Source organism: Sorex fumeus, unplaced genomic scaffold (assembly GCF_029834395.1).
Source record: "Sorex fumeus unplaced genomic scaffold, SorFum_2.1 ptg000047l, whole genome shotgun sequence".
NCBI lineage: Eukaryota > Metazoa > Chordata > Mammalia > Eulipotyphla > Soricidae > Sorex > Sorex fumeus.
Window position 1 is genome coordinate 48,581,687 of NW_026606104.1, and position 16,670 is coordinate 48,598,356.

Below are 16,670 nucleotides of genomic sequence, written 5' to 3' on the forward strand. Positions count from 1 at the left end.
AACCACTCCTGGCAGGGCTCGGGGCTGTAAGAGGTGGTGAGATCAAACCTGGGTGGAGGGCAAGTTATGTGCCCAACCCACCGACCCACTGTACTCTCTTCAGCCCCTTAGGCTTTGTCTCCTGCAGTGGCCCAGTGGTGGGGAACCGAACCGAGGGCCTTCAAGGAGCAAGGCAAGGGCCCTACCTACTTCCAGGCCACGTTGGTGGCCTAGTGACTTTCCTTCGCAGCACCCAAACCTGCTCTGTGTGCAGGGCTGAGCTGTGCCGTCCCGCGGGGGCAGGACACTGACGGGAGGTGTGGGGGTGCGTGGAGAGTTTGGAGGGCCCATTGGGCCGGCCGCCCCTCTCTCTGCCCTTCTTCCTCCGAGTGAAAAGCAGCCCCAAGAAACACAAGAAGAATAGATTTTACAGTTTTATTTTTAAAAAAACAAAAACGAAAGGTTAAAAAAGTCCTTCATTTCCAACCCTGCTTGGGGGGGAGGGGTACGAGTGGAGAGCAGGACAAGCTGAGAAAGGGAGAGCCCCGCTCCTGCCCCAGCACCCCGCGAAGGCCAGAGCAGGGCAGAGGCTGCTGCCCCTGCTGGCGGGCCCCAGGGGCAGGGGCGCTGCCTCCGGTCACTCCTGCTCTTCTCCCCTGGACGTTCTCTGGGACCCGCGCCAGGCCCCAGGGCGGGCAGCGGCCCATCAGCAGCAGGGCAGTCGGGGGCCTCCCACTGCAGGGAAGGGGCTTCGGAGACATGCTGAAGGCTGGGAAGGAAAGCCTCTCTGCTCTCGCCTCTGTGCTCTCACCGCCGCGTCTGTCTGTCCTTCCTCCTCCCCGCTCCCCTCCTGAGGCCGAGTGGAGTCCAGGACAAAGCACTAAGTGGCTGTTTGCTACAAAACACCTGGAGATGCCTAGCGGCCCTGGGCCTCGGCCTGAGCCAGGCCCCAGTCAGTCACACAGTCACACACAGCGTTAAGGCGTCTGGGCCAGCAGGCAGACCCCGCCGGGCCCAGCTTCTCTCTCTCCGTCAGTCTGTAGAGGGAAGGAGCGAGCCCCGCCTCCCAAACAGGCTAGAGCGGGAGAAGCTGGTGCCCAGGGGTGAGCCGGGCCTGGAGAGCGGAGCGGGAGGAAGGCAGGCGGGCAAGGGCTCCCAGGCCGCTTGCTAGGCCTGACGGCTGCCCTGGGAAGTGACCCAACTCAGGTTGGGGAGCCCTGACCATAAACCCCCTGGAAAGTGGGGGACAGAGAGGGAGAAGGGAGCGGGGCTAGAGTAGTGGGACTTTGGAGGAAGCCAGTGCTATCAGTATTTACAAGCGTCAAGCCCCATCTTCTGCACCACCTGCCTCTCCCTCCCGCGGGAAGGAAGGCCCCTGAGAGCCACTGGGGAGAGGCCTCCTCACCTCCTTGCCACCGGCCGCACCCCGGGGGGGAAGAGCCCCTTCCCTCCAGCTACCCTATCGGGCCCCCTCTGGGCCCCTCAGGAATGTCTGTCTGGCTCTGCAGGGGCACGAAGTGCCCCGGACCAGGCCCGCTCTGAGGCCCTAGGAGTCCTTGAGCATGTTGATGCGCGCGTAGATCTTCAGGGCGGGCCCCAGCTTGATGTTCATGGCGCTCATCAGATGGTCCTCCTTGAGCAGCAGCAGAGCCTGCCCGTCGATCTCCTGGGCCCGGAACTCCTCTGCGATCTCCTGGCAGCCTGGGAGGGACAGCACGGAGACGCGGTCAGTCGGTCAGAACCGCCCCTCACCTCCCTGTCACCGCCGGCTCCTGCTCGGCCCAGACCAGTCCAGACCTGCTCCCCAGGGAGCCGAGTGGAGCTGCCCTGGGCTGGAGACGCGTGTGACAGCACAGGACACCCAGGGCCCCCTCCAAGGGCACGGCAGCTGGCACCTTGCCTCTGGGACAAGAGCCGCCAGGTGGTGACAAGCAGACCCTGGAGAGGAACTGTCCGAGATGCCCGTCTGGAGAGGGAGGGAGGGAGGGAGAGAGAGAGAGAGAGAGAGAAAGAGAAAGAGACAGAGAGAGAGAGAGTGTGTGTGTGTTGTGTGTGTGTCCGAGATGCCCGTCTGGAGCGTGTGTGTGTGCTGTGTGTGTGCTGGGTGTGTACTGTCCGAGATGCCCGTCTGGAGCCTGTGAGAGAGAGAGAGAGAGAGAGAGAGAGAGAGAGAGAGAGAGAGAGAGAGAGTGTGTGTGTGTGTGTGTGTGTCTGTCCAAGATGCCCGTCTGGAGCCTGTGAGAGAGAGAGAGAGAGAGAGAGAGAGAGAGAGAGAGAGAGAGAGAAAGAGAGAGAGTGTGTGTGTGTTGTGTGTGTCCGAGATGCCCGTCTGGAGCGTGTGTGTGTGCTGTGTGTGTACTGTCCGAGATGCCCGTCTGGAGAGGGGGGGAGAGAGAGCGAGAGAGCGAGAGAGAGAGAGAGAGAGAGAGAGAGAGTGTCTGTCTGTCCAAGATGCCCGTCTGGAGCCTGTGTGTGTGTGTGTGTGCGCGCGTGCTTTGAGATGAGCTCGGCAGCTCCAGGGCCATCTTCACGCAGAGCTGCCTGCTAATAAAACACCTCCCGTTCTACGCAGCACTGGAGCTACTCTCACAGTGCCAGGAAATGCCCGGAGGCTACTGTGTGAGTTTCGAGAAGGTGCTTTATAAAGAGATGCAGGTGTCTAATGGGGTGTGGGGAAATGGCATCTCTGTCTCTGACACAGGACTCCTAGCTTTGCTGCTGCTGCGGTAGGGGGTGGGGCTGGGGGCCAAGACAAATGAATGAGGCACCGAGCAGAGGCCAGGACAGACTGGGCCCACAGGCTTCTCACTGCTCAGGACAAGCGAGAGGTTACTGAGATGCTGCAGGAAAACTGCAACGGAGCTAGAATTTGTTGGCTTTTAAAATCCCTCTTTTTTTTTTTTTTTTTTTTTTTTTTTTGCTTTTTGGGTCACACCTGGCGATGCACAGGGGTTACTCCTGGCTCTGCACTCCGGAGTTACTCCTGGCGGTGCGCAGGGGACCATATGGGATGCTGGGAATCAAATCTGGGTCGGCCGCGTGCAAGGCAAACGCCCTACCTGCTGTGCTATCTCTCCAGCCCCCAAATCCCTCACTTCTTAAGATGGCAAATGATGCTAAAGGTAGAAAAAAAAAAAGGAAAAAATAATAAAGGTAAAGAAAGTTTCTAGGCAAAGATCAAATCCAGTCAGAAGTGATTCCTGAGCCCAGAGCCAAGAGTTAACCCTGAACATCAGCAGGCATGGCCCCAAAACCAAAAACAATACCCTCCACATTTGCAGCCAGGCAGGTGTAGGTAGGTGTTTGCTTTGCACATGGTCGACCAGGGTTCAATCCCCAGCATCACATATGGTCCCTGGAGCACTGCCGGGAGTAATTCCTGAGTGCATGAGCCAGGAGCAATCCTTGAGTACTGCCTGGTGTGATTTCCCCCTAAACCCCCACCCCCGCCCCCAAATCAATCTTGTCAAGAAACCTGTGGTAAGTGGAGGCTCTTCAGGTGGAGTTCAAATCACCCCCCCCCCCCAGCTCAGGTAGGGGGGCATGTAATTTTTCTTTCTCTACTGGACCCTCTTCCTCTCCTAATATTTTCTACCTAAACTATGTTTAGATCATTGAAATGGGGTGTGTGACGAAAGTCTTTTATTATTAAGTCGTGAGGAAAATTGAATGTATTACTTCTTGAGGAACTGTCACACGAAAAGTGGAGGATTCGCTAGGCTTATCTCAGCCTCTCGCTTCAAGAGGGGACTCTGACTCTTTGTTGATGTTGTTTGGGGCACCCACAGCAGTCCTGCTGGCTCCTGCCAGGCCAATTTGGGGGTGAGGGGCACGCCCCATGTGGTGCTGGGATGGGTCCCAGGGCTCAAGGCTATTAAGGGCACTGCTTCTGCTTGAGAAGAACCCCAGTGTATAGGAAACTCATCCCAAAAGATCTTTTAGGTTGTTTTGTGTGTGTGTGTGTGTGTGTGTGTGTGTGTGTGTGTGTGTGTGTGTGTAATGGAGTGAATTGCAAGAAGATTCGCAGGAAGTCCATAAAGATCTGTAACTGGCAGAAACATGGCTGACTTGGACCGAAAGTGTCAGAGGTAAAACAAACAAAAAAGCGGGAGGGGCTGGAGCAATAGTACAGTGGGTAGGGCCTCTGCCTTGTACATGGCAGACCCGGGTTCGATTCCCAGCATCCCAGATGGTCCCCTGAGCACCACCAGGAGTAATTCCTGAGAGCAAAGCCAGAAGTAACCCCTGTGCATCGCCAGGTGTGACTCAAAAAGCAAACAAAGCAAAGCAAAACAAAACAAAACAAAAAACCAAAAAAGCAGGAAGTGGCTTAGCATCTCCTCTGACCCTCAGCAGTCTTTCACGAACAGGGTGGAAACACCAACAGCCCCTCCTGCTTCAGAGCAGGCCTGAGCAGTGGCCCTCTGGCTCACCTGCCAGCTCAAGGGCTGCAGAGAGAAAAGGACACGCCATCCCCGGGGCTCCCTCTGTCTTTAGACCATGGATCTGTGCTGGTGAGATCTCAGACACAGGGTGATAGTGGGCTCTGAGACTGTTTCCAAAGGGAAAGGGGAGCCCCGTAACCCATGCTTCAGACACTCAAGCATCTCAGTCATGGGGATGCTCTGAGGTCGGGTCCACAACGGCACACACAGTGGCCAGTGCCTGTGAGGGCCAGAATCCCTGGTCAGGAGGTCACCTGGAGAGAGTGAGGCCTTGTGTCAACAGTCACCATGGATATGGAAACCCCGTGAACGGGCACTGTGGAAGGTGCCTCTGGATGACTTCAGCCTTAGCATCTATCTTAGTCCCAACTTCCCCAGGCGGTGTGCGGCAGAACTGCCCAAATGCCGGGCCACAGCAGCTGAGGTGGCAGCAGCAGGGAGGTACTGCACTGGACCGAGTGCAGAGCAGGATCTGGGGCCAGTCTGACCCAAGTCTCCTGACCACTAGACCCACCTCCGCTGTCACATGTGGCTGCCATTGATACTGACCCCAACGGGTGCGTGGAAAAGCCGTGAGGACCCTCTTAAAGTGCCTGAGAAAGATGGAAGGTTTTGTTCTTAAGGTTCGGTTCTAGACTCCTGCCCTCGAACCCCTGGTGCTTCTCCTGTACGAGAGATGATGCCAATATTCCTCACAGATGTTCTTGTACCTCACAGATGTTCTTGTATCTCTGTCCAGGCTTCTCCTTGGTACACACACACACACAATATCTGGCAAAGGCCTGTCAACAGTTCCTCCAACTTTTCTTCTTTTTCGGCAGTGCCAGGGACTGAACCCTGGGCTTCACTTGCAAGGCATGGGCTCTCCCTTGGTGCTACAGCACTTTTTTTTTCTTTTTGGGTCACACCCAGCGATGTACAGGGGCTACTCCTGGCTCATGCACTCAGGAATTACTTCTGGCCATGCTTGGGGGACCGTATTGGATGCTGGGAATCGAACCCGGGTCAGCTGTGTGCAAGGCAAACACCCTACCTGCTGTGCTATTGCTCCGGTCCCCACAGCACTGGTCTTGAGATCAAGTTTTCCTCATTTTGATGTTCTCCTTGGCAGAAGTCTATTGTCCCACCTGCCCTGGGGCACCTGCTAGAGCCAGGATCTCCCAGACTGCCCGTGTCAGCACGCGAAGAGACTCACAGCCATAGACAGTTCCTTCAAGTTTGTGCTCTATGCTCCCAGAGGCAGAAACCTCATCTTCTTCATCTCTGCACCTCAACAGAGAGGCTGCCCGACTGATCAGGTCATTGGGTCCCTCCCTCCTCTTTCCCGGCACTTCCCAGGTCTTACCTGGCAGAGAGCGAATGAACTCGTAGACGTCCTCTACGTTCCATTTGGTGGGCTCGCTTGGGAGGAAGTGGTGGCCCATGCCCACCAGGTCCCGCATGTGCATGTCAGGGAGCTCCAGGTCCCGCTGGCCTTGTCGCCGGCGGGAGGTGGACGAGCTGGCCGAGATGGGGGACAAGGGCTCCTCATAGCTCGAGTTATCTGAGCAGCGGCTGGAGTCCTCCTGGCTGTGTGTTAGCTGCAGCGCAGCCGTGACTGAGAGGGGGACGGCGCTTGTGGGCTGCGGGGAGAGGAGAGGCTTCCTCAGGATTGGAAAAGAAAACAAGGGGGCTGAGTGACGGGCCAAGGCAAGCCTGTCGGGGCTCCCCGCCGACCTGGCCCACCACCCCTCTACGTCACTGGATCCCTGCATCAGGATGCAGTTTCCAAGCTGCCTCTCTTTCCCTAGGAGCAGGCACAGCAGTCATGTATCATATGTGTCATTTCTTGTCACTGAAATTTAACCAGGTCTCTGGGTCACAGGGGTGGCCTATGAATCACTTGAAATGGCACGTGTATATTTTGTAACACATGCCATTTCTTCCATCAACTTTTTTTTTTTTTTCGGAGGGGGGTGTAGGAGTTGGGTGTCTGAGTCACATCTAAAAGTGCTCAGGGACTACTCCTGGCTCTGTGCTCAGAGGTCACGCTGGTGGTGCTCTGGGGACATGTGTCAGGCTCTGGACTGAACTGGGACTGCTGCAGGAAAAGCCAGCACCTGCTCTCCACAATCTCTCCCTCCAGCCCTCTTTTTAAAGAAGTTGATAACCAAAACACTCAGCAACAACAAAATACACTTAAGATTCTAAAACTTCAGGTGGGCTGTGGGTTCCCTCAGGGCAGAGCTTTTGCTTACTGGAAGGCTCTACCCCCTAGGGTCACTGGGTCAGGGAAGGGGGCGTAGCAGCTTCTGGGCAATGGGGCAGGTGCTTTGTTCTCTTGATGAAGGCCGATTTCCGATTTTCAGGGTCCAGGCAGCAAACCCAGGAAGTTTGGGCAAGTCTGCTTTAGAGCGAGCCGGCGCCTGTGTCTCCAGCAGAGGAGACTGTGGCAGACTCAGTGGGCTCCTGGCTCAAGGAGGTAGCAAGGAGTGAGGGCAGGGGGAGGTGTTATCCCCAGCCTTTCAGGAGAGAGACAGGAGGGAACCAGGTCAATCCGTCTCTTCCTGGGGCCAGGCAAAGAAGGCCGCTCCAGGGCCCAGAAGTCTAGGGCACCAGCAGACTGGAAGGGTGGGGTCATGTCAGGAACATCCTGAGTGCTGCTGGGTCTTCAGGGGGCAGAGACTGGCTGCCTGAGAGCACCACAGGGTCAAAGAGTCCGGGGGGGGGGGGGGGGTGCCCTGGGTGCCTGGAGAAAGGAGGCTGGAGTTTTACCACTGACTGAGCTTTGGCCCGCAGCCCACTCACCTGCTTCTTGGTGTCCTTGGTAAGTGTTGGCAGACTAGCTTTGCTGGCACGGCGGCGGTTATGGGTCGTGGTTGCCGCCTTCTGCAGCTTACTTCGGTCAGAGTGGAAAAGACCCACTCGCTTGGTGCACCCCACATTGTACCTGCCAGAGCCAGAAAACAAGGGGAGTCAGAGCAGCCAGAGGTGTGAGGCCCCTGGCAAAGCCCACCTGTCCTTCCCAGTCCTGTGACCGTCACCAGCATGCGCTGTGTGGCCCTGGCGGCTCATGCTGTTTCTGAGCCTCCCTTTCTGACTCTGGTCCTGCAGCCACGTGAGCATGTGGAAGGGGCGGGTATAGTGGTGGCTGCCACTCCGTGCTTATGGCCAGAACTCACAGCTGATCCACAGCTGTGCCAAGACCCCCTCGTCCTGCTGGACGGAGCATGGCACAGGTCCACAGAGAGGGTCCTACTAATCTCTGGGGAGGCTGACGAGGGCCTCACTCCAGCTGGCACATGGACACCTCTGCCTGGGGGCCCTAGACGTTTCCTCTGTGATCAGAGGTCAGGACTTCAAGGTCAGCTGCCCTTCTATCTTGGTACAAAGACCACCTAGGCCTTCTGTACCAGGAGCTGAATCCCCGGGTCTATGACATCAGGCACGATCGCTTCTCCTTTGTGCTCTGTCTCCTGATGTGTCCCATGGCCAGCCCTGCCTCACAGGAGGATTCTGGACATCAGGTGACAAGCCTGTCAGATGGTAGCACACACAGCAGCTTACAACAAACCATGCCAGGCCCTCCTATTCTCACTGGCCTTTTAAGCTGGTGGGTTCAGAGGGAAGGCCATTAGCGCAGTGACTCTGGCCAGAGCTGGCAGGGAGTTCCCCCACCCCAAGGCACAAGAGGTGGGCAGGGGGCTCCAGGGCCAAGGGTCTGCTACTGCGTGTGCCCGCGGCCACATGGTGCAGGTGCTGACGTGCACGCCAGCCAGCGACAGGAAGCTGGGGAAGCCATGGGAGGGCAGCTGGGTGGACTGTGCCCAGAGCAGGGCAGAGGCACAGTTCTGAAGGAAGGGAGGGGGAGCCCGGGCAGCGCTGAAACCACTCACCTCTTTGCACAAGCCATGGAACAGAAGCGCTTGGAACGCTTGAATTTGTAGGCAAAGTCCACCCGGCCACAGAGCTCACACTTGAGTTTGAGGGGGGTACCCTCCTCTTTGGATTCTGAAAAGCAGCGGAAATGTAAGGGGGAGAATGAGCCTTTGTCACAGCACTGCCAGCCCCACCACCCCCCAGGGCACCCCTTCCTCTGTGCCCACGGCCGTGACTCCCAGCAACAGTCCAGCTTGGAAACTGCCCAACTGTGGGGCCGGAGCGAGCGTACAGCCAAACCTGGTGCAATCCGTGGCACCACGTATGGTCCTGAGCACTGTAGTGGTCACTCCGGAGAGGTAAGGAATGGCCCGAGCATCGCTGGGCATGCCCCCGCCCACCACACAGGTAGAATGGGAAATGCCCAACCGCCTGGCCTCTGATTTCCAAAGAGTTGAGTTCCCATGCCTGCCCCGATATATCCGAGGGTGGACCGTGTCCCCTGACAGATTTCCCTTGCAGTAACGTGGAGCTGAGGCAGAGCCCAGGCAGGCGAGTGTCAGCACCCATCTTGACGCTCACTCTGGGGGAGAGCAGGACGCCAGCATCCGGCCCACGGGATGCGCCTGCGGGGCAGAACTCAGGGCTCTCCAGCCCAGGTGGCATCCTGCCCTTGAGCGTGGCACCCGAGGCAGTGAAGGCTGAGCCTCCACAGTGCCCGTCCAGCCTGCGGGGAGGAACAGCTTCTGGAATCGGGCCTGGCTGGAGAGGCGGGGGACAAAAGCAGTCCCTGGAGGGGTGGGCCTTCGCTTGTTCTCTGGGGTGGGGTCTGATAAGGGAGGTGGGGAGGTGCTGGCTAGGCTGCAGAGCTCAGATTCCCGCCGGACCCCGGGTTCGAGGAGCTCACCTTGCAGATAGGGCTCCTCCATCTCGGAGTCAGTGGTGGTGGTGTGGTCCTGCTGGGGAAGTTTCTCAGGCAAGAACCCCTGTGCATACTTCTTCTTGAGATTCCCCACCAGCAGGGACGAACGTCCCACCTGGAGGACAGAGGGACATGGGGGCGATGAGGCGCGGGCAGGGGATGGGTCTCTGCTCTTCAGTCGCATCATCATCACATGTACAAAACACCCCAGCACCAAAGCCAGCCCCGAGTTCACCATCCCTGGTGCCCTGCTCCAGGCCCTGTGCTGCTCAGACCCGGAGGCCAGATGCCCAGGGGCACCCTAGCACACCGCTCCCTCCACAGGGAGGACTTCAGTTTGGCATCAGTGGACAGCTTGGCGCTCAGGACACTCTTGTCAGAGTCTGAGCCCAGAGCTCATCGGCACACAGGAAGGGCGGGGCTGGCATGTGCCCGCGTGTCCCACCCTCCCAGCCGGCCTGTCTTGCCGCTGCTCCTCACCCTCCCCTGACCTCGAGGCTGCCGGAGAGGGGAGCAGGAGAAAGCGGGCTTCCGGCAGAGAGCAAATGCCCTCTGGCTGCCGGTGCCAGGTTAGGTCTCTCTGCTGGCCCTGCTCGGGCAGGCTGGAGGCTACCATCAGCACCCCTCCCAGCAGGGGCTGACAGCCCAGAGCTGCTCAGAGTTAAGATGCTCCAGGTGAATGTCCAGACCATCAGCCTTCAATGACCTCTGGAAGAGGACAAGGATCTGTTTGCCTTCGGCATTTTTTTTTTTTTGGTTGTTTTTTTTTTGGAGGCCACACCCAGCAATGCTCAGGGGTTACTCCTGGCACTGCACTTAGTAATCACTCCTGGCAGTGCTCCGGGGGTGCCAGGGATCAAACCAGAGTTGGCTGTGTGTGTAAGGCAAGAAAGAGCCTTACCCATTCTACTCTCACTCTGGCCCCTGCCTTTGGCATTTTTTGAAGAGCAGTTTAGTTCACCCATCCCCGTGGATGTCTCAGGTCTTCTGCTGATTAGTCAAACCACTCACGGGTGCCAAGAATGAGCAAAAGGCAGATGGCATCCCACGAACAGGCGGCCTGGCTCGACTCCCCTCTCCCACGGGCCAGGCCCACCTGTCCCCCGGCCCAAGAATCGGCTTGGGCATTGTCCTGATAAACCAATTTCTTGGTTCCATATTCCCTTTGGATTGATGCTTTCTCTGGAGACCCTTGGCGGGTCCTTTCTGAAGCGCCCCTGGCTCCCACTCTTCCTCTTCTGAGGCTCTGTCTGTCCCAGAAACGCAGCTGCAGGCTGCCACCCCATTCTCCTTATTTCCCACCTCCTGACAGGTCTGTTCTACAGATTCCTTCTGTTTCAACTGGCCAAAGTTCTGCCATTCAGAGGGTGTGGCCTTTGAACCGGATTGCGGTCTCATTTCCCAGAGTGCATCATGTTGCCCTGGACACCCCACTGGGAACCCCCTTCTGACCAAAGAATCACACACGTGCAGAGGGGGAAAGCATTGGGTCTGTGCGACCTTCTAGTGCATGTGGGGAGGGGCAGCCATCACCCCGATCACTGACCCCGCCACAATCCTAGAAAGCAGCAAGCCCTGACATCCTGGAGGGGAAAATCAACAAGAGCAAATGGATCACATTCCTGGACAGTTACATGGAAATGTAAAAATAGTCTAATACACATCTGAAATATATTTAAAAAAAAAAAAAGAGGGGAAAAGAAGTAGTCCGTACCGGGAAAGGCTCCGCCCCCTCCTGGATCACAAACCCTTCGATAACATGCGTCAGGATTTGGGGTTTCACAATGGCCTGTGGTGGTTTATTCTCACCATTCTGGGGGGCAGTGCCGGTGATGCTGGAGGCAGAGTTTCCGTTCCCTGAGGTCATGCCGGGGCTGCTGAGGTCGGTCAGTGCATGAACAATGCCCTGCCCTGTCTCTGTACAAAGGAAGCAGGAAAACACAAGCAGAGTGGTCAGAACCGCGTGCAGGCCGGCAGGGACTCCACATGTGCCCTCTGCTCGGTGGAGCCACACAGGTGTGAAGCAGGCAGTCCGTCTCGGTCCTGTCTCAGGGGACACCCACGCCGCGAGACCACCCGGCGCGGCAGCAGGGTGGGCCAGCAGCCAGCTGCGTTTCTTCGCCCCCCAAACTGGGCTAAGGACAGTGTGGTGGAAGGTTCTTTCTTCTTCCGTTGGAGACTGAAGCCCGTGTGTCAGTGCAGCCAACCCTGTGCTGACCGGGAACTCTATCCCAGCCCTGATAAGAAAGTTTATCCAGGTTAAACAGAGGAGGAATTAAGACCTTGATCCAGGGTGAGCTGCACCAAGAAACACTTCAAGGGAGGAAAATAGAATTGAGGTGAGATTTACAACAAAGAGGAAAGACGGAACCAAGAGGGCTTGGGTGTGGTGGGGCCTGGGTTAGAAAGCTAAACGGACCTTTCGAGGTTGCCTGGAGAGGGATTAGATTTTAGCATCCTGTGAAATGTTTAGAGTATTGAGCTACAATCCAGGAATTAAGGTAAGGAAACCTGGGGGCAAGCCCCAAAGTCAACACCATCCCGAAGAACCAACGAGCAGAGGTCACTGCTAAAGACACACAGGTGCCCTGTCCACTGAGGAAGCCAGCGGGCGGCACTGAGCGGCTCTAAGTCAGGAGGTTGCTGCCAAGTATCAGCTACATGTCCACTCTGATGCCCAGTCAGGTGCCCTCCCCACCCCCTCTCTCCATGGGCACCCTCCCCAACCCCTCCTTCTCTGGACACCCTCAATATCCCCTCCCTCCATCCACTGACATGCCCCCTTGCCCTGTGGACACCTTATACCCCCTTTCACCCCATGGACCCTGTCCTAAGTTCTCCATTCTGAGGACCCAATGGAGTGCTCCTCCCAAACACACTCTGGCTATCTGACTATAATTTGTAGCTCATTAGAGTAAATGGGGGAATATTTTGCAAGACTCATAATTAGGAGGAAGCAGCCATGGTACAAAAATCAAAATCTTTGTTTGCTTTGGGGTGTGTGGCAACACCCAGTGGCGCTTGGGGGGAGGGGGGTCACTACAGGGCGCTCAGGGTACCATGTGGTGCCAGGGACCAAACCCAGAGTTCCCTTATGTCACACATGTGCTCCAGCCTGTTGAGCCATCCCCTTGGCATTTAATTTACACCTATTAAATTTTTACAGCAAATAAACTTCATTTGATAAATTTTATCTCAGTCCAAAAAAGTGATTTTTTTTTTCTAATTTGCTGGTATACTTTCATTTCAAACAACATTTTAAAAATTATTTTTGTGTTAGGGCCACACCATTCAGGGGTCACCACTAGGTCTGTACTCTGAAATCACTCCTGGCCAAACTTGGGGGACCATACGGAATACCAGGGGTCGAATCCCAGTTAGTCACGTACAAGGCAAGTGCCCAGATACTATCTGGTCCCAAGCAAACACAAATTATTTTAAAAATAATCATGAATAACATCTCCTGGCTCATTTGTGCTCAGCCCTGAAGTTTACTATGGAGGTCTGGGTACTGAAGGGGGCAGACACCAGAGCCTCCGGGACAGAGAGAAGCTCACAGGCTGAGCGCATGCTGTGTGTGCTGGAGGCCAGGTTCAATCCCAGGCACCCCATGGTCCCTTAAGCAGCATGGGGAATGACCCCTGAGCACAGAGGCCAGAATAGCCTAAGGCTGGAGCGATAGCACAGCGGTAGGGTGTTCGCCTTGCACACAGCCAATATGGCCGACCCGAGTTCGATTCCTCCACCCCTCTCGGAGAGCCTGGCAAGCTACCGAGAGTATCTCGCCCGCATGGCAGAGCCTGGCAAGCTCCCCGTGACGTATTCGATATGCCAAACACAGTAACAACAAATCTCACGATGGAGATGTTACTGGGCCTGCTCGAGCAAATCGATGAACAATGGTAGGATTGTGAGGACCACTCAAAATTAGTCATTATAAATTACTATTCTGTGGTGAGATTTGTGATCTTTAAATGGCATGAGAGCATTTTCATAGAAAATGAATTTTTAGGGAGAAATTTTATTAAGAGAAAGAAAATGCACTCAGAAGAACATGGGCTTCTGGGGACTGGAGAGATAGCACAGCGGGTAGGGTGTTTGCCTTGCATGTGGCCGACCCAGGTTTTATTCCCAGCATCCCATATGGTCTCCTGAGCACCGCCAGGAGTAATTCCTGAGTGCAGAGCCAGGTGCGACCTAAAAAGCAAAAATAAATAAATAAAAAGAACATGGGCTTCTACAGAGAAAAGGGGAAAAGCCTTGGGAATGGAAAGATTCCACACTTCACAGTGGGTGACTCCAGAAGAAACACCTAATGTTTTTCTCTTTTTTTTTTTTGTTGGGGGATGGGGGCACACCTGGCAGGGCTCAGAGCTTACTCCTGGCTTTACACTCAGGGTTCACTCTGGGTAGTGCTGGAGGGATCTTCTGGGATGCTGGGGATTGGTCCCAGGTCATCTGCGTGCAAGGCAAACACCCCCCTTGCTATGTTCTGGCCTAAATGTTCTCTTTTGTTGTTATTTGTTATAGAGCCACATCCAGTGACGCTCAGGGCTTACTCCTGGCTCTGTGCTCAGGAATCACTTCTGTTGGGCTCAGGCTACTGACCATATGTGCTGAGGACTGAACCCAGGTCAGACGAGTACAAGGCAAGTGCCCTACTATCACTCCAGGCGCTCATTAAAAAGTTTGTGAAAAGCTTTTAACCAATGTACCAATCATTTTTAATGTGTCACACACAGCACTGGACTGTGTTTCAAGCTAGCTTGTGGTAATGATGTTCCCTTCTTTTAAGAGCTTCTGAGTTAAAGGTGGCACCAGCTCACAGTTGGCGGTGAGAGAGAATAACCCTGGGAAGTAGGCAGGGAGCAGCACAGAATGAGGTGATGAGTCCCAAGCCTCAGGGAGGCAGGCAGGGGTGGGAACAAGAGCACAGTGGGTGAGGTGCTTTCCATGCAGGGGGTCGAACCAGGTTGATCCCGGCCCCCATATGACCCCGAGTCCCACCAGGAGTGATGCCTTAGAATAGTGAGATCACTAACTCCTGTGCACTGTGGGCATAGCCTCCCCCAAAACCCAACAAATCCCCAAACCAAAAATACCCAGGGAGGCAGCCATGAGAGGTGCGCTTGAAAGGGAGCCAACGACCAGTAATGAACAAACAACATTCACCAGCTCAAGAGACTAAGCCAAAACTGAATCTGGGAAGCAAAGACATTTGGGATTTTTTTTTTAAACAAGGGGGTGGGAGGGGGAGGGGGACAACAACAATATTAAGAGACACTTTTTTTTTCTTCCCAACCAACAAAACAAGAAACAGCACCCTTTAACTGTGACATCAGAGACTGTTCTTCTTCACTGTGACTCAGGGGGCAGGTCGCAGAGACAGACATCCAAGGGGGGTGGAGGGACTTTGTGAACATACGAAGGCTTACAGTATTTTACTTTGCAGTCAACTTATAGGCTAACACGTCACCATCTGCTAGAGTGACAAAGGACTTTGGACTATTTCTGGAATGACCAAACACAATCTCACCCCCTGCCAAGCTCAGCACACTGAGATTAATTTAATCTTCTTCCTGTGCTCCCACCGTTTTGCAGTTTTGTGGCCTACTAGGGGAAAGCAGTTTAATAGCAAAACCTGCAAAATCCTGCCGTGTCAGGCCGGAGGTCAGAGAACGGACCAAGTCGTCTCTATCTTTGTAATTCTTCCTTATTCCACTCTTCCCAACCATCTTGAGGCTCTAAATGCTGTTGGAATCCCCACAGGTCAAGGACCGCAAGAGGGTATGGGCCAGGTGGGCCAGGGCACCCGCAGTAGGTGTGGGGGTGCTGTGGGCTACTGGGTTGCATCTAGTCTTGACAATGGCTGTCACAAATGGCCAAGCACTCAGATCTGTATGAAAGCAGCACATGCATGTTCGGGGGAGGTGGGGGGGGTGGGGAATCATGACATAATATTTATCTCAGTGTCTAGGCTGCTTCTCAGTTCCGTGTCATTCGTGGGCTCCAGCAGAAACAGCCCCTCGAGGGTGTTGGGGGGACCCCTCCCCAAATAGGGTCCCTACCACAGGAAGAACACCCAGAGGCTCTGTCTGTGGAGCCCAGCTCTGGGGCTGGCCACCTCTGCTAGGAACAGGGCAGGGCTCTTCAGACAGGGTGCCATCTCCGTCCCCTCTAAGTCTAACCCCGACTCCTCCACAGGACAGACACCTCCCGCCAGCTCAGTCTCAGTGATGCCCCCAGGCTCTGTGTTCTCGGGCTCTCTGGAGCACCAAGTCAAGCACCCAGGCTGCAGCTCGGAGCAACAAGTCACTTTCTGAGGGGAGAATGGTCTCAGAGCAACAAGGCAGGTGCCAGCTGACACGCAGCAGGGGCATTCCCGGACACGGGGTTGTAGAGAAGAGTAACTGGTCACTTAGTCACAGCAGGTATTTCTCCAGCAGAAGGGAGAAGGAGCTCTGAGTCACCCTGAAGGCCAGAACAGATTCACTGGGGCTCTGGAAACCTTTAATGCCGGATTCAGGCACTGGGGAAAGCACAGGAGGACCCCTAGGGGCAGAAGCAGGGGGAGGCCTACGAAAACAGCTGGGCCTCAGGACCGCGCAACACCATGGGAAGGGCTTCTGGCCTTGTACGCGGCTGACCCAGGTTTGAGTCCTGGCACCCCACACGGTTCCGGAGACTGCCAGGAGTGACCCCTGAGCGCAGAGCCAGCCGTCCGGAGCACCTCTGGATGCGGCCCCAAGGCAGAAGAGCTGCAGGGCGAGTCTGCACACTGGGATATACCTCGTCACCAAGTTTTAACTAATTATTTCAGGGTCCAGCCACTCATTCTCGTCACCCCTGAAACGGGGAGTCTGGAAGCCCCAACTTCAGAGCAAACGGAGGGCGAGCAGAGCTGCTCCGTCTGTCCCCAGCGAGGCCAATGCCTTTCCTCCTGCCTCATGGACACAACTTCTAATGACTCTTCCTCAGTTGTGGCAGGGCTAAGAGAGCGCCGAGGGGGCTGAGGAGGAATTTAAGGGAGCAGGTAAATGAGAATACATGACCATCTGAGAGAAGCAAATTTGGCAGGACACATGCCAAGGAAGGCTGCCTGCCCTTGGCGGAGCCAACTCTACAGGCTCCTGGCTCTGGAGCCACGCTCACTGTCCGTGACCAAGGACAGGGGACAGCAGGGTTCCTAGACAGTGAGTCTGAGCAGAGCACGGCACGGGAGCCTGGACCCCACATGAGGGAGGCCGAGAGCCACAAGTGCCCGCTGGGGGGCGGGGGAGCGGGCTACACTCAGCCCCAAAGACACGAGTGCCTCTCAAAGGGTGGGTGGTGAGCCGCTGCAAATGCACCCCTCTGTTGGCTTCCCTGCCCCAGACCCCTAGGAGAAAAGTGAAGCACAAGGACAGGGAGAGAGGTGGGAAGGGGAGGCAGGGAGGAACTGGGGCTCTATCCGGGGACCCCCACCC

General features: G+C 55.8%; 1 protein-coding gene across 3 annotated transcripts in view; it reads right to left on the reverse strand.

Annotated features, from left to right (window-relative positions):
• Positions 1 to 408: 408 nt before the first annotated feature.
• Positions 409 to 16,670, reverse strand: part of PHC2 (polyhomeotic homolog 2) — a 110,735-nt gene continuing 94,473 nt past the window's right edge. Inside the window, exons 10-15 of one of the 3 annotated variants that reach the window (XM_056122948.1) lie at positions 10,919 to 11,121; positions 9,190 to 9,319; positions 8,300 to 8,414; positions 7,212 to 7,353; positions 5,770 to 6,046; positions 409 to 1,680 (exon numbers count right to left, since the gene is read on the reverse strand). In XM_056122948.1, coding sequence (XP_055978923.1) covers positions 1,526 to 1,680; positions 5,770 to 6,046; positions 7,212 to 7,353; positions 8,300 to 8,414; positions 9,190 to 9,319; positions 10,919 to 11,121 — 1,022 coding nt within the window. In that variant the 3' untranslated portion in view covers positions 409 to 1,525. The remainder of the gene's footprint in view (positions 1,681 to 5,769; positions 6,047 to 7,211; positions 7,354 to 8,299; positions 8,415 to 9,189; positions 9,320 to 10,918; positions 11,122 to 16,670) is intronic. The other 2 variants (XM_056122949.1, XM_056122951.1) reach the window with 2 other exon arrangements.